The sequence below is a fragment of the Perna viridis genome, chromosome 7 (genome assembly GCF_037379345.1).
Source record: "Perna viridis isolate PV_CMFRI_1.1 ecotype Kerala chromosome 7, ASM3737934v1, whole genome shotgun sequence".
Taxonomy (NCBI): domain Eukaryota; kingdom Metazoa; phylum Mollusca; class Bivalvia; order Mytilida; family Mytilidae; genus Perna; species Perna viridis.
This window is the reverse complement of record NC_142451.1, coordinates 39,539,307-39,564,821: the sequence shown is the minus strand read 5'-3', so window position 1 is coordinate 39,564,821 and position 25,515 is coordinate 39,539,307. Positions and strand designations below refer to the sequence as shown.

The 25,515-nt window shown below is 31.9% G+C and overlaps 3 protein-coding genes and 1 non-coding gene across 4 annotated transcripts; 2 read left to right on the top strand and 2 right to left on the bottom strand.

Moving 5' to 3' along the window:
* Positions 1-26: 26 nt before the first annotated feature.
* On the top strand, positions 27-1,146 carry LOC148612657 (uncharacterized). Its single transcript, XM_088594302.1, has one exon. It carries the CDS (start codon positions 113-115, stop codon positions 992-994), a length of 882 nt encoding a protein of 293 aa, XP_088450428.1. The 5' UTR covers positions 27-112; the 3' UTR covers positions 995-1,146.
* Positions 1,147-2,235: 1,089 nt separating this feature from the next.
* LOC148612655 (ATP-dependent DNA helicase DDX31-like) lies at positions 2,236-18,430 on the bottom strand. The gene is made up of 17 exons (XM_088594300.1): positions 18,238-18,430; positions 15,287-15,540; positions 14,654-14,729; positions 13,837-13,951; positions 13,022-13,131; positions 12,307-12,348; positions 11,464-11,528; positions 10,182-10,301; positions 9,212-9,318; positions 8,449-8,660; positions 7,865-8,053; positions 7,380-7,439; positions 6,397-6,587; positions 5,436-5,517; positions 3,947-4,049; positions 2,949-3,123; positions 2,236-2,368 (listed from the first exon to the last, which is right to left on the bottom strand). The coding sequence occupies exons 1-17, from the start codon at positions 18,313-18,315 to the stop codon at positions 2,242-2,244; spliced, it is 2,106 nt and encodes a 701-aa protein (XP_088450426.1). The 5' UTR covers positions 18,316-18,430; the 3' UTR covers positions 2,236-2,241.
* Positions 5,753-5,883, bottom strand: LOC148612656 (U4atac minor spliceosomal RNA). The gene has a single exon (XR_015924640.1). It is a non-coding gene; the product is annotated as a U4atac minor spliceosomal RNA (small nuclear RNA).
* Positions 18,431-20,570: 2,140 nt separating the features above from the next.
* LOC148612654 (LIM/homeobox protein Lhx3-like) lies at positions 20,571-23,575 on the top strand. The gene is made up of 4 exons (XM_088590540.1): positions 20,571-20,644; positions 21,061-21,263; positions 21,782-22,057; positions 22,640-23,575. Exons 1-4 carry the CDS (start codon positions 20,571-20,573, stop codon positions 22,885-22,887), a joined length of 801 nt encoding a protein of 266 aa, XP_088446666.1. The 3' UTR covers positions 22,888-23,575.
* Positions 23,576-25,515: the final 1,940 nt, after the last annotated feature.

Sequence of the window (25,515 nt, the reverse complement as noted above, 5' to 3'; positions counted from 1 at the left end):
CATGACTCCGGTACCGCGTAATAAATTTGTACATGAACTTTCACTTTCGTTTTCAACAAACACTGTTGATCTGTCAGTTCACTTTATTCAATTTAATTCGTAGGAAAGGGCCATGATAACAATTTGCCTGTTTTATGGCTTAATTTCTCTGGCGTCCTTATGTGGATTTTTATTTATTTCGCTTGGATTTCATGACCTTATATTCCTGTTCTACGATTTTATACCACTTTGCGTTTACATGTACTCACATGTACTTCCAGTTTTGAATTTTGTGATAAATTTCGTATCAGCATGGGTGCAGTTTATGTGGAACTTAATTCACAGCAGCATATTCATCATGTGCCAATGTCTGTCTTTGTTAATGACAGTTTTATCAGTTTGCTTTCCATGCTTCACAAGACCTCTTCGATCTGGATTTTACTTCATGAAATGGACATTCCGTGAAATTTGGAGAGGTATTTTTAGCAGGGGGAATCCATTTTTAACTTTAGTTAGCTGGATAATTGTTTTGTGTACATTCTTGCTTTGTTTGATTATAGTGACTTTTCAACGAGATGTTAACGTAAACAATATCAATAGAAATAGAATTCGAAGGGTGCCAAATAATAATCAAAACCACCATGCCAATCCAAATGACGAAGAAAATGAGAACCTAGAAAATGGACAAGTACAGATTCGTCAAAGATTTATAAACTTACATAATCAACATAACCAGACAGATACAGAACACGAAAGTGGAGATGAACATGAAATTAGACAAATCAATCATGTCCCTTCTCCACAACAAGACGAAAATTTGGATGGAAGAAGACTTTTTGGCAATCAGCAACTATGTATTATATGCATAGAAAATGTTAGAAACTATGCTGTGTTACCATGTGGACATTTACATTTTTGTAGGGTCTGTGTAGAAAACTTGTTCAGGTCAAAGGCTAATGTTAAATGCCCTGTATGTAACGGGCAAATTCGAGAATACCACAGGATATTTGTGTAATGATGCAATCTGTTTGAAATTTTAGAAATTGGAGCATGAAAAAAATGTTCAAACTAATCAAAGAGCCAAAATTGACTCCAAGTGAAGTTAACCTGCCCTGATGATATGTTGAACAGTATAAAAACATCTTAAATTAGGTGGACCAATCAGCAAACTCTGTTTGACATTGACTTGCCAAAAATGAAAATTTCTTGCCATGGGCCAGCAGGCAAGTGCTTATTTCAACTCTTGGTACTGCTATGAATATTCCTTGATGTCCTGTAAAAATGTATATACATGATATAACTGCATTCAAAGAGAAACCATGTGACTAATAGTTTCCGACACTCGATTCACTGTACATTTGCCTTATATGATTTTTATATTGAGTAAACCATTTGTATTCTCATTGCTTTTATACAAATTACATTGTATGTGAGGTTAGTCATCTCCTTCAATTTAGATTAAGAACTGTGTCTGTGAATAAAAATGTTTTGTAAGCTTTAAGTATGATTATTTTTCCCTCCAGTTCATGTCAACAATATTCAAATAGATTTCACAGTCATGTTGTGTTTTGATTTAGCATGTTAGGAAAAAAAAACAAAAAAAAACAACAATTCATTTGCAAAATGCTTTTTACACGTGACTTATGGTCATGTGACAATAGAGCAATCAGTGACATTGTTAAGTGTGACATCAGCTTGATATATGTAAAAAAAAATCTCACTGATTGGTGATCATGACTTTTGACCTATGACTTCAAATTTCAATTTTTTTAATTTGATATTAAAACGATCTAAGCCAAGTAAAATAAAATACTTTGAAGGATACAGTTGGATACAACTGCAGAAGTCAAACCCTGAACAGTAAATGTTTGTCTCACTTTGGATTGTAACTCAATATTTGACACAGGATTAGAATTGGACCTGAATGGAAGTCTTTCCTTTTTGGCCCTTACATGTAATTTCTGCATGGTTGCAATCACAACCCCAAAATTTAATCCCAGCATTTTGTTGGTGGTATGGCAGCTTGTGGCACAATTTCAAGAGACCCATTCACTAAATAAATAAGTTATCATTCTGATATCATGTCAATTGGTCATTTGCTTTTCTAAACTTTTGAAATTGAAAATTAAATATTGTTATTAGGATTTTGAAGGAAAGGCTGTGTGACATTTTGATTCCTTGAAAGAATTCTGATGCTAGATTTTTTTCCAAACTCCTTTCAAAACCACTTCTTAATTGTAGGTATAACAACCCATATTTTTTCTATTTAACTTTATTTTCCTTCTTTATTTTCCCAGATTTTTTCACTTTATGAAGAGTTCCCCCACTAAGTCCACTGCCAAATTCAGACACATCCAGATTTCCAGTTTTTCTCATTGCCTTTTTCTTCCTGCAAAATTTAAGTAAAACATGCATTAGAAAGAATACATCAAGTTGACTATAATAAAAAGGAGAAGAAAACTACTTATTTTTTTTCTGTAAACAGAAATTGATACTTACTGTTGTACAATAGTCCTTAACCCACTAGAATTTAAGAACTACCTAAAACTCAGTAAGAAATAGTCCTTAGGACTACCTGAAATTTGCCAACAAAAAATGCAAATGGGTTACTGCAAAACATTGAAAGATTTTCTAAGGTCATAAAATGTAGCAGACTTATTGTCTAATTAGGAATCTAATACCTCAAACCTGTTGAAGTGAATTTTGATCTCCAAACCATTTTTCTTAAAACCAGCATAAACTTTTCTTCATTTAAGAGAATTAGAGAAAAAAAATACCTAGCAACTCACACAAATAGCATCCTATGTATTGGTAGGTAAATGTCCAAGTGTACTATATAACAATCTACATGCACACAGAACAAGTTTTCATTGGTTAAAGATAGCCATTACAGTCATGTGACCTACATATCCTAAAGGCATGTTTTCATTGGTTAATGGTAGCCACTACAATTATGTGACAATTCTTACTTCTTATCCTTCCATTTATTTATCTGATCCTGATGATGGTTTATCTTCACATTTGAAGGAGCTTCTCTCAGAGCAAAACTTTTGGCAAGATGTCCCAAGTGTACTTTCTTGATGTGGAATATGTGCTTTAAACTAGATGGGTATGTGCTGTAGGCTCGTATGAATGACTGGAAGGCTGTAATATATAAGACAAATAGAAAATGTTATCATGCTGTGATGGTACAACTCATGGTTTGTCAAACATCACTATTATATCACGAATTCTTGAGTTCACATATTTTATAAGGCCATAACAGTTTTCAAATAAAATTTAACCATGTATGTTATTGTCAATTTGAATTCATGGGACAAGGGCATAGCTAGGTACTTATCAAAGTGGAAGTTTTTAAAATCGATAACAATAAGCTTCTTGGTTTTTGATAAAATATCGTGGATGCTTGATGCAAGCTACATCACTGTCATGGTTGTTAATTGGAACCACAATACCCATGAATTTTGTAACATAATGAATAAAACTTTATCTACAGTATTTTTATTGATTATGACATTTACAGCATCTAAATGCAATTAATATGGGTTTGAATATCTAAAAAAATCTTTACTGGGTAAAACAGAATTAAAATTAATTGTGTTGCCTATTTTTATCTCACCAGGTACTTGGCAAGCAATAAAGGTAGCACAAATAAACACATTTAGTGATAGATACATTATTAGGAGAGGGCATAAATAGAATAAAAAGTGAAACGATTGAAGGCAAACATATTTTTTTTTTTTTGGGGGGGGGGGGTAGAAATTTGTAAAAAATTCAAGATTTCATGCAAAACAATTTTTTATCCCATTTTTAGGTGGCTTACGCCATGGATCAGTGCCTAATATTTTATCAAGAGGAGGCAAACTTACCTAAATGCCTCAGCTCAAATTTAGAACTGGTCTAGTTGTGTACCTGCTACATGTATTAAATGGTTTGGGTTCATTTCTAAAATAACAATTAAACCAACCTTTCTTGGAAAGTTCCCCAGCAGATTTATTCTGTATAATGCGATTCTCAAAACACATCTGTAAATAAGTAGCAGTTTCCTCTACAGTGTGTGGGATAGATCTCTATAATATAAATATTTAACAATATAATTTAGATCAACAATAGTCTAAGCACCAATAGTATTTATCATGAAAAAATCAACATTATCAAATATACATGTAATAATGTTCCCCTCATTTTATTTCTAAATCAACATGACTTTCTACACATTGTCTTGCTAGGATTAACCCGATGCATACAGGAAGTTGATAGAGAACAGCAACCAAAATATGTGTTTACAGCGTAGATTTTTGTGACAAAAATGTTCTCTATTATTCCATATAGTGATAAACGGCAAAATCCCACAAAACAGGAATTTGATATCGGATGACAATCAAAATACATACTTACACTATATGCTCCATCTATATGAAACCATATACCAAATTTGAAATCACTCCATCCATCGGGAGCTGGGATAATCATGACAAAATTTGGACTGATGGATGAAATGATGGACAGACAAGGTAATTCCAATACACCATCCACATGATGAGTGGGGTATAATACCCATCTTTCATCATTATTTACTATGAATAAAGAAACTTTTTGGCAGCAACGAAGTATAAATAAGTTATCTCGAGCTGTTTCTACTGGATATCCAGGAAAATAGCCTCAAAACCAATTAAGGCATCAATTTTATATGGCATGAGTTTAAGCTAAAAATAAATTGCATTTTCTCTAGTAAACAACATCAGAATAAGATAAATATGTGCATAAATCTATGTTGTACTAGTACATGTATGTGACAGTTTACATCTAAATAGTTTTACACTTCCACCAAAAATTTAAAATACAAAATAAGAGAATATAAAAAAATCAACATTATATTTTGTCAATTTTTATTTTTTTTCTTCGGTCATTTGAAAATTATAAGTCACATGAAACTGAAACCTTAATGAAAATAAAAAGTTAAGGTAAGTAGATGCATGTAGTCACGTGACTTCATGCTCCATGCCTTGTCACCATCTCGGCTAATGTGAAAGCCCAAATCAGAACACCTCAGCCTATCTAGTTTACACAAAAAAAACCTCAGAGGCAATAGGAGGATGGACCTGTCTGAAATTTGACCAATCTGATTCTAAATTTATAATTAAACTGGTTGAATTTTTTACCATTACTTTTTCTAGCTCATCCCTTTGCACCAAAATTCTTTGAAGAGTTGTTGTTCTTTATTTCTAGTGCTATCCAACTAAAAATTTTAGCACCTGGTGGATAGAACTACTTTGATTCACGTAAGACTACAATTCTGGCAGATTCACCTGAAGAAATTCTCCTTTCTGCATCCGAGGTTAGTTTTTAGTGTAGCGGAAATGGCCGAGTAATTCTGATTGGTGAAAGCCCTAGGCAAGTGACATCCTTTAATAATGTTGCACAAGTGAACTTTTTTTATCATTCATTTTACATACCTTAGTATTCTTATCCATTGTCATTTCATACACAGTGCTTTTCAAATTTTTCAGAATGTCATTCATTTGTAGTTCATTCAATCTAAAATTTAAATTTGTTGAATTACTAGATATTGGTAATGAAACCCACAAGTCTAATAATATTAATACCCAGTATTTTTATAGCAGATTTTACAGTTGACATATTTTTTATATTTTTTTCATGTGCACAAATACATTTTGCATCTGAAACAAGACTAGAGTTTGACAAGAACAGTATTGGATAAATACAATTTTTCACCATATTTTAGCATAATTGTGTAATCTTCCTTTTGGAAGGTTCCAAAAATTGCACCAGACCCAGAAGTTCATCCAGGTGGTGCGGGAATGAATAAAATATACTGTTGTTAGCAGTCTTGCTCTCACTAAACGTTCATTGAGCAAGCACGCAACCCCAGATAAGGACTGTCAAGTTATAGTAAGGGTAAATTATGGCAATAAACTGTTTGCTCTATGAAATTCAGTAGGTTACCAAAATAAGAGATGCATGCAAATGTGTTATAAACTTTGAAATAAGCCAAAATGTTTTCAAATTAATAGATTAAATATACATTGTCCAGTTTTATCCAATTTAAAATACATTTAAATAAAACAAGATTAAGGTAAAAACTGAAAATTTATTAGAATGAAAATTTACCAAGGGAGACAAATCCAATCACCCTACGTATGGTATACGTTTTTCTTACTAAGTAGATAAAGAAAGATAACTCTATTTTATTTTTTATTTCATCTAAAAAGCATGGATTTCAATTTGTATAGGATCTTTAAGGAAGAGAACTAAATTTCAGTTTCACCTGTCAAAATTCTTCAAAATTAAAACCATGACATTTAATACATGTACAGCTTTTAAAATTAAACAAAGTATTCTGAGAGCTTCATCAAAATATCTTAACATGTTTTTTTTTTTTTTAAATTTCCTTACTGTATATTTTCTTCATTCAGAGTTTGAATATAATCTGCTTCTGATGGCATTAGAAACAAAAGTGACTGCCCTTGTTTTCCAGCCCTAGCAGTCCTCCCTACACGGTGAACATAATCTGTAGCAGCCCCTGGTGAAGTATATTGCAAAATCCACTGGATGTATGGTAGATCTAATCCTCTTGCTGCTACATCCTATAAAATATGGATTAAGATGTTCTTATTTCTTATAAAACATATGTTATTTCATTAAACTATAACCATATGCATCATTTTTCTACAATATACATCATTAACTAGATAATTGAAAACAAAATGCATTTAATTATGTTATTAAGTAAAGGGACAAAAGGTATTTTTTGCATCTGGAGAGTAAAACTTCATTTTACTAAACGGACTATCCAAAAAAGCATTCCATACCATCATACTGAACAAGGGAGATAACTCTAAATAAATGAACTGCTTTACACATTTTGCCATATGAATACAGGAACATTATGGTCGTGAAAGATTTCAAGTTTTCAATGTTAGTAAGTGCAAAGTATAAAACAAAAGATAAAAACAAAGAATGACTAGATACAGACATGAGTTTATGAGATCTACAAACAAAGCAAAAATTGGCAAAAACGGAAGTAAAAATACAGTAAAAAAAGAATCATAACGGTAAAATCCTGATTTGAAATAGCGGAATTCCACTAAAAAGCGTTAAAAAAAAATCATGTCCGTAGATAATAGTTGAATATCTTCATCAACGACTTGTTCTGTGTGTTTCCTGCATAATAACTACTGTAAACATACTAATATTGGTGGTGTTCTAATTTTTGTGGGGTACCGAAAGCCGCGAAAAATAATACCTGCAAAATTTATTTTAACACTATATAATGCTAAACAATTTATTTTTGAAACAACCAAAATTGATACCAGCGAATATGTTCACTTGACAGACTCTGTGAAAATTGTTATGTATACAGTGAGTGAATGACATACTGTACAGAACAGAACTCCTGTGTCAGTCTCTGTGAATTCTTGGAAAACTCGAGATCTATCCTAAAAAAGATAAAAAATCATGAAATGAATAATCTTTTAGTTCAGTCAAATTTTAAACAATTTACTGTAAAGGAAGTTTAACCAGGGTACTGTAAAGGAGTACTGGTAAGTCACTTTTTATCAAAATCAGACCAAAATATTAAAATATTACAAATTAAATTGGAATAATTATTGTAATTTTGTCTTGTTAGACCAAATTGTGATTATTTAAATTTTTTGGCAGACATTACTCATACTGAAAATACCATAATCAAATTTTTTCTCAACTATTGCAATTTAAGCCCCCCCACCCCCAAATAAAAAAAATGCAGTCATAAAAACATTTGCAATTTAAGCCCCCCCCCAAATTAAAAAAAAAGCAGTCATAAAAACATAAAGTTCATAGTGAAAGTAAAAGAAAAGTGCGTATCATACTGTAAGATAACCTTTTGAAGCATTTCTCCATGTAGTTTAAAGAAGAGAATATCTCCTTCATCTGTCATGCCTTTCAGTTCATCTTCAGGATCCATTTTCATATCTGATATCCCAAAGAAATGTTGAAACAGACTATAGTGGAACTCTACTAGGTCTTGTGTAGACATAAATACTATCATTTTACACTTTTTCTTCTGTGCCTAGAACAACAAAAAACAGCTTACTTAAAAAAACCTGCATACATCCAAAAAAAAAACAAACTTGCATATATCTATGAAAAATCTTTCCTACATCAATTGTTTTAATTTTCATTATAAGGTCCTACCTACAGTACATGCTAAATGGAGGACTGTCAGAAATGATGTGTTGATGTTTGCTAAGTTTCAAAAATAATCACATAAATCAAATTTCTTTAAGTTTTCATTAAAAAGGTCAACGCAACCCATTTTTCCACCTGCTCTTAAAGAAATGAGGCTAATATTTTAGACATAATTCTTTCTTATTGAATTATAAAGTTTTACCCTGAATGATATGAATAAAAGCAATTCCTTTTTGTCTTTCATAGCTTAAGATTGTCAGTGTTATAAAATCTTACCTTACAATGCCATGTAATAAATGCTGCTAACGTGACTAGACGTAACTTTGGAGGGGTTATAACAAAATGTTGTCTTAGGTTCTGTGGGACCGTGAAGTTTGCTCTTGCATCTACGGATGAGCCTGTCACATCAGTTTCTGTCTGTGTGTCTGCTTGTGATGTGTCAATGTGGACTGGGTTATCAAGAGTTATACCAGCTAATCTTTCAACACCTGCAAAGAAAGTACATGTTAATTAATATGCTAATAAATCATCAAAGATCTTTCTAAATTCGCCTCATTTTTGGGTGTTGGAAAAACAACATTAAATAACTAGACATGAGTTATAGTGGGATATATGTGTGAATAACTTGCAGATGTCATATCAAAATACATATATCTGCTAAAGTATGCTTTTATACACACAGTTTAACTCATGAAAGTGTTCAAGGGGGTACCCAACATATCTAAAATTGATTTGACTCATTTAAATTTCTTAAAACTTCAGTGTTTTAATATGATAAAAAAGCATAATATACCAATTTCCAGAAATTTTAACCATATGTTTCATGGGAATAATTTCAATGAACATATAGAAGCTTCATCAATAAAACTTTTGATCAATAAGATGCTTTGAGTTTGATATCAGAATGTCACAAATATAACATTTTGCTGATTTGTACAGAATGATTTATTTCCCTTAGGTTTTGTGAACCCCCTTAACTGTCCACCAAATCAATGAATTGTCAACAATAAACACAGTGACAAATAACTAGTATACTTACCATCAGTCAAAGTAGCAGATAACATGATAGTCTGTCGTTGTTTTGTCTCTTTGTTTAGAAAATTTATAATTTCAGCAACATCTTTCTCATAGCCCATATCTAGCAATCTGAAGCACAAGATTGGGCCCAATATAAATTTGAACAATCTCAAATATAAATATATGATGTAAGGTCCTATTTAGCCTAGGTCATTTGATATCAATCTAATTAGAATAAAACCTATCATTTGTTTCATTCAGTTACTGCATGTAGGATCTAATAAAATATATATTTGTCTTTTCAAAGAATTAATATAGAAAATGTGAGTATGCCATAGTAATGCTAAAGGATATCTCAAACTAACATATCATGAATTATACATATCAATACAGCTTGAATGTTTTGATGAACATAAACAATGTACTAATAATATAATTTCAGAAGTAACACGCTTTCTGATTGGATAAAAAATTTTGTCCATCATCTTACAGACCAAATTTTGACTGTGACATAATCAACATCATTCAATGATTTACTCATTGAACTTTGATACTAAAATCAAATAATAAGGAATGACTGTTATATTTTTTTGGTCTATTTGAAATAACTTCAATGTCTGCGATGCACACTTCAAAGTAACTTGCTTGGCAGGTTACTTTATAGTGTGCACCACGTGATTGAGGTTATTTCAAATAGACCGAAAAAGTATAACAGTCATTCCTGAACAACATTTGCTTATGAATTTGTGTCATCCTATACAGTGTTTGGGAAGGATATTTTCAGATTTGTTTCAAAGATATTCCAAATCTGAAGGGATCATTTTTTAACAAACCATATCATTTTCTATTATGTAAAGGGGCCATTTTCAGGTAAAAGGGGCAAATGGCCCATGCATTCTTGCCTTCCCAATCCCTGGTGATTAAACTACCTTAAACTGAGGGGTACAGTAAAGAGTACATCTGGACCAATCTGCAGCCATTGTTTTTCTTACCTGTCAGCTTCATCTAAAACCAGCCACTTGACTCTTGCTAAAGTTAAGTTTTGTGTGTGCTGTAAATGGTCCAGTAATCTACCTGGAGTTGTCACTAAAATGTTTATTCCCTTACGTAACCTGAAGAAAAAATGTTTCAAATAAATCTTAATGTACAGCTGATATTCATTAGGTTAAAATATGAAATAATTATAAACAATACATCCGAATGTGTAATTCATCATAGTTTTATAAGTTCCTTTGAGATCAATTACTTTAACTAACTAGTATACAAAGCAATTTATATTCGAAAGTTTAGCAAGAAAGAAACAAATATGTAAAAATTTTTAAAAAATTGCATAAATTAAGACCTTTCATTGTAGAAATACAGGTGTAAATAAAAAGAGTAAGTTTAGGAAAGAGGCTCTAGGAGCCTGAATTGCTCATCTGGTTGAATTTTGTATTTCAAGGGCAGTAAATTTAAGAAGAATTTCTATCTATCATAGTTTTCAAGATATTAGCTGAAAAAAAAACTGTCATTTTTCAAGGGCAATAATTCTTACAAGGAATTGTCTGACAACTTTTTTTCCTGAAGACTTTTGTAGTCCTAATAATATGGACCATTTCAGCTATTGAAAGAATTTTTGGTTTTGGAGATATTATATGCAAAAAAATATTGTTTGACCCATTGTTTTATTTTTAGTAACAGCTGCCATGTTTTTCAGCAGATCAAATATTTTCCACATCAGTTCTATGCAGGATACCCCTAGGAACATTCATACCAAGTTTTGGTTCAAATTGGTCAAGTAGTGTCAGAGGAGAAGAGTTTTGAAAAATTGTTTACGAAGACGATGACAACAGACGCCAAGTGATGGCAATAGTTCACATGGCCTTTTGGCCAGATGAGCTAAAAATAAATAGCTGTTAAATTCAACTTACATCCTAAAATGGGAAAAAATTATCCGCAAATACAAATTCGTCTACAGTACTTATATATCAATGGAATTAACCTCAAAGTAGATGATTAAAACAGCTTCTTGAAATTGTGGTTTGGTTTACATGTTTTTCAATGCATAAACAGTGGCATATCCATAGATTTTGAAAGGGAGAGCTCCAACAAAAAGGTGATTTCCAACCTCCTGAACCACCTATAGATCTGACATTGCATTAACACTATCACAAAATTTGTAAAAATCCTCATTAAAATCTAAATTGTATTATCGTGCAAAAAAATAGATAGAGATATTTTCAACCAATAAATAAACAATTTAAAGTATCATATTTTTGACTTAAACAGACAAACCTAGCCTTTTCTGCTTTCCTCTTTTCACCACCCATAAGACACCCTGGAACTATCCATGTGAATGGCTATAATATACAAAGGGTTATTGTAAAGTGTAAGTATAAACTGTGTAAGGATCAGTGTTTAGCAAACTTTAACTTTACACTGAATCATTTGAACACAAAGTGTAGTAAACCTTTTCTAAATTCATCCAAATTAGACCTAATAAAGAACAATTACTCTTGCAAATTTTCCAATTTCATGTACAATCTATAAAATTTTTATCTCAAAAGTGCAACAACAAAATGAAAAAACTAGGACTTGGTATGTGGGTGGCACATCATTTTCCCTAATTCAGTCATTTTTGCCTATTATATATTCAGTACATCTAGAAAACAACCAAAAAACTATTTAAGTTTATCCTGAAGCATCTGTGACATAGATAATTTTTGACTGCTTATATAAGGAAAAAGTTTGGGAAAATTTTCCTGCCATTTTTCCGTAGTGCATTTCAACTAAATTTGACCTATCAATATCTTAAAAAGGCAATTTTTTCTAACACTTTGATGGCTATTTCTGGTGGTTATCGAGTATTATTAATTGGTTAATGCAATAAAATCTCTGCGTTTTTTTTTATTCATGTGCCACACATTCTATACATTTTGCCCGATTCTTAGATGGGAGAACTACTTAAAAGTGAGTTCGTTAGGAGTAAAAAAGAATTCATTTATAAAAACAAACCCCAAAATCCTGTTGATTGCAAAAAGTAAAAATTAACATTTTACTGGACATAACATGGAGGATTAGGTAAATTAGATAATAATAAACACTTATTTAAAATTCAATGATACATTTTGTACTTACATTCACAAGCTTTTGAAAGTTGTTGAAACATTGGGTGGCTAACTGGAATATAAAAAATAAATATTCCAAGGAATCACTTGAAAATACTGATACTTGAAGATCAACATACACTTTATATACACATCTTTCCCAAACATACCTTCCATTTAAAAAAAATAAATGTGAAGAGTGTGTATCAAATTACTATTTCAAAAAAGTATTATTTTAATACATGTACTTATTGAATGTACAGCTCTTCATTTTTTGTGTACTGTACTAACAATTCTATTTTTTTGTTATGACACAACTTTAAAGCCTATAAGTTCACTAATACAGGTGCTATGTTTTGTTTTAAATGTTTTTAATTTTTTTCAATAGTGGTCTTTTCAACAGAACAAAAACTAATTATCCCAGTGTCACATGATCATCCACATTCCAGTCATTCATTATTTTCACCAGTTAAGGAGGTAGACTTAAATTAAGGGATATAACTCTTGAAATCAGTGATATGTTTGTATCATATTCAATATCACCAAAGCCTGTCAAGCTTTTATTTGAAGCAGAATGAAATCAGTCCAAGTTACTTGGATGTTTACATGAGGTTGATGTAAAATGAGAAAAACAAACGTTCCAATGATTTGCAAGAGTTGTGTCCCTTAACCTAGTTCTACCTCCTGAAGTGATTTACTTTTTAAAAGTACAAGTACAGTAGAAGTCACCTGTATAAAATAATTACCTCCCTTGTTGGGACGACTACCACTGCAAATGCACCATGTAACCTCTGTATCTTTGGTGTTATATCCTGTAAGGCTTGGACGATGGGTACAGCAAATGTTAAAGTCTTCCCTGTAAATATGCATCCAGTTTTAATACTTGTACTGGTAACCAACTTATTTCACAGATACTTTATTTTATGTTTCAATAAAAGTTTTTGAGATTTGTTTCCTCAATCTTGAAACACTTGAAATTTATTGTTTATTTCATTATTGAGCAAAATGGTACCGTATATACTCGTGCATAAGTCAGATTTTTGGGAGTAAATTTTGAGTTGCTAAGAGGGGTTCTGACTTATAAGCGAGATCTTGGCCTTGGGTTAAAACCTCTAGTCGGAGAAAGTGGGAAACAAGGTATTGACACGAAAATGACACCTACCTTGAACAGTCAGATCGGCCCTGTACTTGTGTATTGTAAAAGTCGACCTATATGTCATATTTGTTGTTGTTGTGTTTGCTCATAAAGTGATGAAATAAATGAGTATTTGCAGTTTTATGTTTATTATGCCTCACAACTCAACTACATTTAATAAAATTTGTATTTTCTGCATAACTTCTTGTGTTTGTACATCATATTGAATTAATTAGTTGAAGAAGGATTTGAGGAACAAATCTGCCTGAAAAACTAGGCCCTGTCTCCACTGTTATAAAATCTCAATTGATATTTCCTCCAATCTTTACTCAACTCAAATTTTGACCAATCAGATCATTTGAAATTGAAGATTTGAGTATACTTCAGATTTTTTTTTTATGAATCTAGAGGTAATCTAGTCCTAACCTGATCCAGTTTGTGATTTAACTAACACATCCCTCCCCTGCAGTATATAAGGTATAGACTTCTGTTGAACTGAAGTCATGGATTTCAAACCAAGCTTCTCTTCCAGATTTGACACCTAAAAAAAGACAGCAAAACAAAAATTACAAGAATGACATGTAAAATCAGTAAGTACGTTTGAACTTCAGTGCCTTTTAACTTTTTGTACTGATGTTTTCTCCAAAGTCTAAGGAAGATTTAGCCAGATTATGAATTTACTGGCCTAAAAAAAAACTTGAAGACTCGTTGCTAAACATGAAGATTCACTAAAAGACAAATCTATTTGTCTTAACAAAGAGGCTTTTTTTTCAAGTCGAAATTTGGTGAAAATAAATCGCTATGAATCTTTAATGGATTCGGTGATCTATATCACAATGCCATTACTATGGTGAAAGCAAGAAATATGTGAGCTACAGTTTACCCCTGCTTTCTATCACAATATAAGATAAAATCTTGTTTTTTTCCAGCAATTAGAAAGTAGATAGAAGATGTCATTTAAGTACAAAAATGCCCATAATACAGTGTTAAATAAAATATCAGCAACCTGTGGTGTACAGAAGCTGGAAGTTTGTTACAAAACAAATATTTATGGAATGACAGAATGACTGAGGGACACAGGTAAAACAGTATACCTACCCCCTTCTCCTCAGTGCTGGGGTATAATAAATTTCAGAAACCTTGAACTATACCAAAATAAGCAAAATATTTGCTGAGATATATTACATACATGTATGAAATGACAATATAAATGTTTAAGTGGAAACGAGTGTAGTTAACCTACCATGTAAGGGTGTAGAGGCAAGTCTCTAAAGTGTTCTGAGGAAAAAACATCTTCCTTTATGGATTCAATCTTTGCACTATACAAAAGAAACAGAATAATCTACTTATATAAAATATGTGACTCTTACATCATAAGTTATGATAGAAACCAGTCCAAATTCCTTTAAAGTATGTTTAAATCGGGGCCATGTTATTCTTTATCTGATGAACAAAATTACCCATTTGACAATTTAAGACTCATTTAAGAGAGTTACTGTGGAAGAACTGTAAATGAAACTCCAAAAAAGATCTGCAATATTCAAAGATTAAAGGAAAGTACAATGTAGTGTTAGTGCACTATTTTTATGGGTATGCAGGGACGGATCCAGATACTTTGAAAATGACAAATTATCCATTAAAAAGGACGGGTGCCAACACCCTGCACCTCCCCCTGGATACGTCACTGTTATATTCTTTGGCTGCTGATTACTGTTTTCTTTGAAAACAAGTGAACAAGTACTTTTGAATGTTGCAAGTGATATAAGCAGAGCCAATATGTAATTCCATTTTCAACAGTGTTCAATTTGAAAAAGATAACATGTACAATAATATAATATAATACATTTTTGCTGATAGCTAGAAGTTTGCATATAACCTTTTGACTTGTGGAATCTCAGGGTTGAATCTAAACAAGGAGGAGATAACTTGTCCAGAAGGTTTATTTCCCTCACTGATGAAGGGGGATAACTCTCCATATTTTCTTTTTCTGCTTTCACCAGCTGTTTTTTTATTATTTTCTGGAAGTTGCTCATCAACTGATTTGGTAAACTTGGTCTTTTCTTGTATTGTTTCTTTTACTTCTTTCTGGTGTTTTGTTTTATCAGCTCTTCTAGCTTTAATTCTTTGTCCCTGTCAAACAATAAAGAGAAGAAGAAAATTATAATGTGATTAAGGTCTAACTACAACTTTTTTAAATTTATTTCACTTATTTCTTTAATGTATGCATATGAAAAAATCTACCTATTCATTGAAGTACAGCTCTGTCTTAAAACCAGGCAAAAAGCTTATTATTTAGCGATTCATGCAGATCTTAATCCCAACAATTCATTAAGCAGGCCTCATAGAAATTGTATTCTACAATGAAAGTGCAAATGAAAATTGGTCACTGGAGATTATAACATTTAAAGTTTGGTTACGTTCTACAATAGAAAAGTGCAGGAAAATTTCCTGCCAGACATTTTACACTATAAGGGGTCAAAAATTGTTTAAAGTTATGTAGCTGATCAAAGGAAATGAATGCAGGAAGAGTTGTTTTTAGGACATAACAAATGTGTATGAACAGTTTTATTTTATTATCTTAAAAAAGAGCAATCAAGGGAACCAAGGTTATAATGGTAATCAAAAGAATGTAATTCAGGGACAAAGACTAGACATGGAAAACAGACATACACAACAAAGAACACAAAGTTACTAAAATCATACATACAAAGTATCAGATGCAAATGAGCAACTCGGACTCCAATAAAAACTGGGAGCATGGACCAGGTGCACCGGTAGGGTAAAAAATGATGAATCATGCCTACCTGATTTTTAGACAGACCCATACTTAAGTCCAGGATCACTTAAGAATCACTTAGTTGTTGATATATCAATTTTTCTCATAAGTGTTAACCTTCAAAAATGTTGGTCGCCCTCTCAAAAATTTCTGAAAGTGGGAGATTTGAAGATGTTTTGTTTTCTTGACATGTTTTTGTTTAGTAACAGATCTTATCTAAACTTAAGTCCAATTTCACTGCAGCAATTGTTTGTGACATGCCCTACCTTTAAAGATGACACACAAATAATTTCCCTGTATAAGAATGTTAGTAAATTAATCATCTTCATCACTGGTTTTGACAGGAATTAAAGTAATTGTCTTTACAATTTTAGGCTAAAAATTCAAATAAGACAGGAGAATTTTCCAAATGCTGCTACATCATACTGACATGGGCATGTAGGCAAGAGATTGTTGAATTTTTCATTAAATATTGGGAAGTTCCCATCAAAAGTTGGGGAATGAACATCTATGTTATATCTTGTCAAATTTGCTTTACTTATACATGTATAATTGGTACTTTTTAATTTATTTTTTAATCTTGTTAGTTCCATTAGTAGTTTGAGATTAACTAAAAGTAATGGAAGAGATTAAGAAAGTGAAGAAACAATTATTGGTTATATGTAAAGTAATCTGTTGTGGAGAAGACTGGCAGGATATACTTTCAATGTAAAGACAATACATCTGAATCTCCTGCCAGGTCAGGGTTGAATTTCTCATTCAGAAGTCTTGTAGCTCCTGTACTCCTCCTCAGGAGATCAAACTCCAAATAAAATATAAACAGTAAAAAAAAATTAGGTGACAATTGATATTCACATTGACATTACACAACCCAGGTGCATGTAATTTGGCATACATTATGCTACAAACCAGGTGCATGTAATTCGGCTTACTTTATGCTTACAAACCAGGTGCATGTAATTCGGCTTACTTTATGCTACGAACCTGGTGCATGTAATTCGGCTTACTTTAAGGCTAACAAATGAATAAATATCATGCTAAATATGATACATTTAAGAGCAATTGATAGCTGGTTGGCTGAAGATTGATTAAACATACTGGCTTGGAAAGTTGATGTCATTGTCAAAACATTCATCCCTTTTGGGATTCAGAGTCCGGACCAGCCAAATCAGAAATTAGCTCTGGACACTGAATCCCAAAAGATATTATCAAAACAAAAGTCTAAAATGACCTTTCTTACCAAAAACCTTACATGGACAATAATTTTTATGCAAACACACACACATACACACACACACACAACAGAATACTTTTAATCATAATGGAAAAATATCACACAATTAAACCAAGGAGTTAAATGCTACAGAATATATAAATCCTTAATTAAACACACCTAAAAGTTCAAAAAAGGTCTAAGTCCCTTGTTACAACAGAAATAACTGAATATAAATTACAAAAATCTACAAACTACATGTACAATGTACATGTAAGGACTATCAACAGTTACATTTTTGTACGTGTAACTGACATGCCATCTCAAAACCAGTTTAAACCTACAAAAAGTTATGTCCTCATGGTATTAAATATCCTTGTACCATATATAACAGTATGAGAGTTTTAAAGGTGATTAGTAAGATAAAAGTACATATATGACAAAAAAAATATAAGGTTGATTAGAAAGTTACATGTACATGTACACGTATGACAAAACTTTTGACTTGGATTTTTGAATCTGCACAAATTTCTTGTCCCAGTAACATGTGTAAACAGCAGAAACATATCCCTGTTTTTCCATATATTGCTATGCACCTTTCATTCTAGAGTATGCACATTTGTATACCACACATACCAAATGTACAAGTACAATGTATACAAATGTACATGACGTTCTACAGACTACATTCATATGTACATGTACATATATAATATACATATATAATGCCAGTGTTAATAAATACCCGTGTAGTTCTCCGGTAAAAGCATGAGATATATACATGTAAAATGAAAATCCAATGAGCACATGAAACAATACTGGCACTGGTGTTCCTTACCCTATTTCCACGAGGTTTTATTCTCGATGTACCAGAAATTTCTGGTCCTAGTACCAAATTTAGTTGTATATCAGACATATCAAGTTTTCATGTTTACTCCTTTAATGAAACAGCTTTTTCAATAAACAAATGAAAGTTTTGGTTTTATCTTTTTATTCCACACGTGAAGTTTGTTTACTTCCGGTGTACATCTAAAAATATTCAATTACGGGGAAAACTGAGATTTCATTTCCGGAGTTTGATTACTTACGATTTTCAATAATAGAAACGATTTATGATGGATCACACCGAACAATTCTTTGGACTGAGAACTTCTTTTTTTTTTATTAAAATAAGAAAATGTTGGATACTATTATCTTGTTGCATATCTCCCAAAATATCGGATCATAACCCATCAAAAAATGTCGGTCAAAAGCTCAATATAGAGCTTATATTTATTACTAAGTATTTCGCGCCGACTCTATATAAAACCATAGACATGTAATTAAATAGGTCTCTGATAAAACTTATTGATTTATTAATCAATTTATTTATTTATGAAAACAAAAACAAAAAAAAACAAGTCATGTTTATGACTGTCAGAAAAATTTTTTAATAGAAAATCTCGTGACAAAAAAAGCAAACAAACAAACAAAAACAATGAACAAAAATGAAACTAAATATTTGTGACATATATTTTATTGAAAAGAATTAATATCAAATACTTGTGCGCTTTTTTCCTACAATCTTTTTGCTTCCGGTGACTTTCTACCCATTTACCGTTTATTATGCATTACTACTAAATTTTATTTCAATTTCACTAGTTGGACCAAGTATATATAGTTCTTTTGACAGGAATTGGACTACCTAAATATTAACCTTAAAGTTGATCTTGTATTTGACGAGGTCGCTGGACTGACATGATTTGATTCCTATCCCATGCGTTAAAATTTGGAAATCTTTTTATAACGTTTTAATTTCAATTTTCCTTATACATATAAAAGATTCTCCATTGAGATGGAATATGATACCATCTTATAAGGTGATAATTATTCATAAATCATACAAGAACTAGTGAAAAGAGGATACGAAACGAAAAACAAGCTCAAAGGCTCAAAGGAAATACGGAGAAGCTACTGCATTATATAAACTTTTTTTCTTATACAAATTCTAGTTACGTCAGTATTAGTTCCATCACCATTTTCGGAAAACAAATACCATACACTAAAATCCGCCAGACAGTCTGATAAGTTCAGAAGCTAAATCCAATCGGTTTGTTTATTTATCTTATTCACCTGTAATCAAACCGTCAAAGAAGATCAATAGTTCAGGTATCATAAACAATAACAAACAAAGAGCTACCTGACGAACACGCTTCCCCGGGCCGAGTACTAACAATTAGGCTAATTATCAATCTCTATTTTATTGTAAACACCGGAAGGTCCTGTGTTGTATATGTCTGGGTATGAACTGTATGCTGTTATCTTCCAGACAGTTAATTTGTAATTTTAGCGTCGGATTTGGTGATAAGCCCAAGTGAAACTATTTACAGCTTTTTATAAATAGGGTCATCCCAACCTAGACATCTCATAAATGTTTCATAACTCTACCTCTGCCATTTATGACTCAAAGAATCCCATTTCAACATTTTGTAATATATACTTTGAATCAATTCAATGATACTGACAAAGCCCATAATAGTCGAAGGAAATGTTGCTATGGACTAACTTCAAAAGAAATACATTCACATACTAAATCGATGATTCATTGTTTATCAATATAAATGGACTCTTCTTCAAAAGATTCAAATAGACAACATTTGGAATTAAAACCTGTAGAAATGTGGAAAACTGGTAAGTTTTGATAGATACGATTCCACCTATTTGTGTAGGTTAATCCTACAATGTTGGATTATAATTATTTTCCGTCCTACCATATGCATGGTACTATGTCAGAAAATACATCTACCCCCAACATCGCAGCAGTATCATTTAGTGCTGTCAACCTTTTGAGTGTGAACTTTTTAATTCATGCGTGATTAAAAAAAAAACCAAAATGTTTTTTGTTATATGTCTTTATTATTATTTATTTAGTTTTTTTTTTTTTTTGGTTAATGAAACCTAACAACTTATGCAATCAATCAGGTAATAATTAAGAATAATATGACGTATACATCCGTCGGTGAATGAATTTAATGACTTTTTTTAACATATACATATATCTAGTTTTGCCCATAAAAACACATTTTGCCCACAGGAGTTCCATGCTGTGTAAGATGTGGGAATGCCATATACGATAAAACTCTACTGTGTATCCTGGACAGAATGTGGCACCACTCGTGCTTACAATGTTCAATGTGTAACAAACCTCTGGATGGAACATGTTACAGTGATGGTCGAAATCTTCTGTGTTATGAAGACTACATGAAGTAAGTAAACATTTCCCTAACAATGCTGTCTGCTGTTTGAAAATTATTTAAATCAAATTTAAAATAAAATACATCTTTATTTGAAAGTAATATTGAATGTAAACCAATTGTACACATATAAAACACTGACACTGATTTGTTTTGTTTGAACTTTCAACACTGCCGCTTCTTGAATAGTATTTTTCCCGTATTCTTCGTTTCAACTTTGATCAATTACCTTTTTTTTTTTTGGCGGACTTTCCTTGATTATTTCGCATTTTTTATTCTTGTGAAATGTTGAGTCTATGAAAGCTTATTAATCTAAAACCACGTACGGAACTTAAATTAAACACTAAATCAGGGAAATGTACTAAAATACAACCAAATTAAGTAGGAGAACATTTCAGACGTGTTTTTAATTAATAATCTTTTTGCAGAGTAAATCAGATTCAGTGTTCCGGTTGTAAGGTGGTGCTTTCTAGTGATGACATGGTCCAGCGCGTGCACAGAAACATTTACCATCAGACCTGCTTCCGCTGTGTCTGCTGCGACCAACCAATCCAGACAGGCGGCAAATTCTACCTGAGAGACGATGATAAATTAGTTTGCGATAACGACTACGATTCCATAAGGACAAAAGGTAAGTTGAAACTTTTACACCACATTTTGCAACATGTGTATATCACAAAAGGTGCATGTTTAGTTTACGAGGGCGCCGCGATTTGTAGAACCTACAGGTTAGACACATAAAATATGCAATAGTATTATACTCAAACAAAACGGAAAAAATTACACGAAAATGAAAAAAAAAACAACAAAACAAAAACAAGCACACAAATATGTAAATAAATAGAAGGTAAACATAGATCTACGATCTGCATTTTTTCCTAAGCACACAATAAACTGATCATGTTAGGTTATAAGTAAAATTGGAAAGGTGGAAATGAAAATATATGAAAAATGTTTATAACAGAAATGAAATTATATTACTAGTTCATGTTCAGAAATAACAAAACTTTACGAGTATAATAATGCGACCGTACATCTTTTAATATACAATAGATATCGAATAACTTGTAATTTAAAGCGTTTTAGCAACGTAGTCAGCCAGACGACAAAGCCATAATTACTGGTAATCAATCCTTTTTTTAATGTTAGACTTCGAGGAAGACGACAGCGATTCGGAATGTTCAACTGGAAGTGGCAAGCGGTTCCGCACGACCATTACACAGCAACAACTACAAAGGTTGCTGGTAGAGTACAATAAAGCACCCAAACCTTCAAGGGAAACACGGAAACGTTTGAGTCGGGAACTTGGACTTGATTACAGAGTCATTCAAGTATGGTTCCAAAACAGAAGAGCTAAATCCAAGAAGCGATCACCACGAGATGAAAGACATAGCAGGACACAACAGAATGACGTTGATCTCCACCGTACGTATTTGTATTCATGTGTACATTGTATTCGTATACCAAGGGAGATATGTAAACTAACAAGATACGTAAATTTGCATATGGTTTGATTTGTTTCACCTGTTCTATTACAGACATATCATGGTATACCACTGTCCATCCGTCTGCATGTCTTACGAATACCTAAAAAGTACGTTTTAATTACGGACTTTAACGATTTTTGTTACAATAATGTATAGATTAAGTCCATGCTCCTAGTTTTTAGTGGAGTCCGAGTTGCTCGTTTATTTTTGTTACTTTGTATGTATGATTTTAGTTACTTTATGTTCTTTGTTGTGTACATCTGTTTTCCATGTCTGGTCTTTGTCCCTGGAATACATTCTTTTGATTACCGCTATAACCTTGATTCCCTTGATTACTCTTTAAGAAGGGATATCCCCTTTTCGGATTTTTTTGTTTGTTTTAGTTATGAACAATCATTTGAACAGCGAAAAGGGGAAAGGGTGTGCCTTGTGTTTCAGTGCAGCTGTTTGTTGTCATGGTTACATTGGGTATACATCATCGTTTAAATAATTTGCTTTTAATTACTTTATATTTTTACAGAGAGAGACCATGACGAAGAACACAATGTAGTTTTTCATGATAACCTTTATAAAACGCCGCCCAGAAGAAACAATATCACTGATTGGTTGACGACGGTTTTGGCACCGGATAGTGTACCTCCAAATATGGAATTTTCTCCTGTTGATATCCGTAATGGCGAAGTTTTGCAAAGGTCTCGATTGATAACAGACAATCGGAATGTGAACTCAGTGATAAGAACTAGTTGCAAGTTTCAAATGCAGACCTAAATTGTCAACATACACTTTTTTACTATACGTGTATTTTATAAATTTAAGTAAAAGTAGAAGATGAAAAAAAAATCTCCGTTCAAGTAATAACTAAACGAAACGAACAACAAAAATAATAGCGATTTTCTTTTAATTTTGGTCTATCGTAGATTCAAAGTTTCTGTTGATCAGATTGAGAATATGATTACAGTTAACAAGCAAAAAAAAAAGATGCAACCCTTTTCAGAACTGCTAGTCTACTGAGTGTCGTATTTCTTCCCCCAGTTAAAAAAAAAACTAACTTTTTAAGTAACAGTCTTTGTAAGAGTACTACAAACTCTGTAATATGTGTTGTGCCCCCAAAAAGGCTACACTATTTCATTTTTGTTATTAAGTTGCTTTATGTGTTTATATGATGGAATTTATAACTATTCAATCCAATGTTTCTAGCCTTAGGAGATAATTCACATTGAAAATACAATAGTTTACATTTATAGAGTTAGTTTTCTGAATTTTGAATTCTACAATAGATTGTATATTATATAACATTTTAAGTTTGATCAAATTCTACAATAGATTGTATATTATATAACATTTTAAGTTTGATCATGGCATAATTTCCCAATTCATCTAAATTTTAAAAAAGAAGATTTTTTTTCCAAGGAAATTAATGCTAGCTAGCACTGCAAAATACATGTACACTTATGAACAGGACTATATGAATTTCAGACTTCAAATCTTGTTTTTGACAGCTGTAAATTTATTCTAAAATATGTTGTTTACACTTTTGTTGTTAATATTATGTAGAAGTTATAAAACATTTGTTTCCTAAATTGACATGTGCTTGTGTATTAAATAATATAAAAATGCATTTAGCAATGTTTCAGCGTTTACGTCACTTAATTATCGAAACTATGAATGAAAACATTTCAAGAGGGAATGTCTTAGATATTGACTTTAGCTGAACCTTAATTTACGTTTAAAAAATATATGTTCCAATTAAAATGACATTACATCAACATATACCTAAATGATAAATGAATATGTAAACCTGTAGTTTGTAGTAAGGCATGTTTTTAATGTGATAAAAAAAAAATAAATAAAAGCAAAACAGAACTAAAAGAGAGGTCATTTTTAGACCTTTAAAATCGAGTCGTATCAAATCAAACAAATATGATAAACGAGACGATTTTGATTTTAAAATTTTAAATTTTCTTTTCATGTGCAGTAATATAAAATATAAGCCTCCCCAGCATAGTGTATTTATTTTCCTATTTTTCTCAATTTGTAGGGTATGCCAAAGCAAGTAGACACTATTTTGTCTTCTCAATACGCTATCAATCCGTCTGGCGTAACATGTTTTTTTACCAAGGCTATAGAAAAGACGTTCTATATACGCTTCCTGAAAAAAAGTTTTATTTCCGATATTCAGATCTTGTTGAGGAATGTTCTCTTTCTGTCAAAAAGATTGTAGACGATGGAAATTTTAAATATCATTAATGCATATTCACTTTGCCCGGTGGCAATTTTGTGTTGCCTGTTTGTATTTCAATACAGATAACCGTAAGGAAAGCAGGAGGTTTAGCGCGACACAAAACCTGACTTAGCACATCATTTACATCGGAAATGCCCGTGCCAAGTCAAGACCATTAACGGTTGTTTTCAACTTTCCGTTTTTTTGCCTAAATCTTATCATTTTAAACTATCCCTTTTAACTATTGCCTAGATCGAGTTTATCAGTTTCGTATTTTTATTATTACCCTTCCCTTGTACAACATTCAAGTATCAAGTAAACAAATACATTTCATTGCTAAAAATTAAATACTAGAAAAGTAACTCAGCTGTACATGCCACAATTTTGGGGCATATTATAAGAATTTCCATTCGTACCGTCAGTTATATATTTTCTAAGTGATCAACACATCATAAATCAGTTGTCCAATCCCAATTAACTATTTGCTGTTTAGCTAGGTCCGGTTTCTTAAAAAAAAATCTCAAATTGAGATTTTCCTCATATCTTAGATATCAAGCGATCTGATTGGTTGAAATTTGAGTTGAGGACGGATTTGAGGAAAATTTCAGTTTGAGATTTTGTATGAAACCGGTCCCTTTTGTATCAAACTACATTCCGCTCAACCACTCCAAGCGTCAAATTTAATGGAAAATGTATATGACGTAGCGTACGGTGTTGGTGACATACTTGTTAACGTCGAAATCGGCAAAATTTCGACGTCTTTTTGTATTGCGACGTACATCGTTCTATAATTGTTACATGTACAAATAAGTGTGCTTATTTAATTTTTTTTACATAAAATAACACACACGACATGTTTTATTATTTAATTATCCGATTCGATATTAATTTTTCGTACGTTTTGGTCAATCGAAATGATCAGATTACATCCTGATATGGTAAATAGTTTGGTATCAACCATTTAAAAACGATTTGAAGGAAATTTTATCCTGAGAAAAAAGTTAGGAATTATGAAAACGGATTTCGGAATTCTAAGGTCTGTTGCTAAACATAAAACATTTCTAAACATTTCGAGAAAACAAAACATTGGCAAAGCTCCCTCTTTGAGAAATTTTGAGAGCGAAATCTCCCGTTTTTATTATACGACAAAAAAACTTGCGGTCGTATAATGTTAT

What these genes read in the sequence shown, in the direction of transcription:
- LOC148612657 (XM_088594302.1), top strand. Translation starts at nt 113, where the DNA reads ATGATAACAATTTGCCTGTTTTATGGCTTAATTTCTCTGGCGTCCTTA.
- LOC148612655 (XM_088594300.1), bottom strand. Translation starts at nt 18,315, where the DNA reads ATGTCTGATATACAACTAAATTTGGTACTAGGACCAGAAATTTCTGGT. An exon ending in GAGATTCCACAAGTCAAAAG is followed by an intron (nt 14,730 to 15,286) that starts GTTATATGCAAA and finishes TCTTTTGTATAG; the next exon opens with TGCAAAGATTGAATCCATAA. An exon ending in TGCCTCTACACCCTTACATG is followed by an intron (nt 13,952 to 14,653) that starts GTAGGTTAACTA and finishes GTCTTTTTTTAG; the next exon opens with GTGTCAAATCTGGAAGAGAA.
- LOC148612654 (XM_088590540.1), top strand. Translation starts at nt 20,571, where the DNA reads ATGTGTAACAAACCTCTGGATGGAACATGTTACAGTGATGGTCGAAAT. An exon ending in CGATTCCATAAGGACAAAAG is followed by an intron (nt 21,264 to 21,781) that starts GTAAGTTGAAAC and finishes TTTTAATGTTAG; the next exon opens with ACTTCGAGGAAGACGACAGC. An exon ending in GAATGACGTTGATCTCCACC is followed by an intron (nt 22,058 to 22,639) that starts GTACGTATTTGT and finishes ATATTTTTACAG; the next exon opens with AGAGAGACCATGACGAAGAA.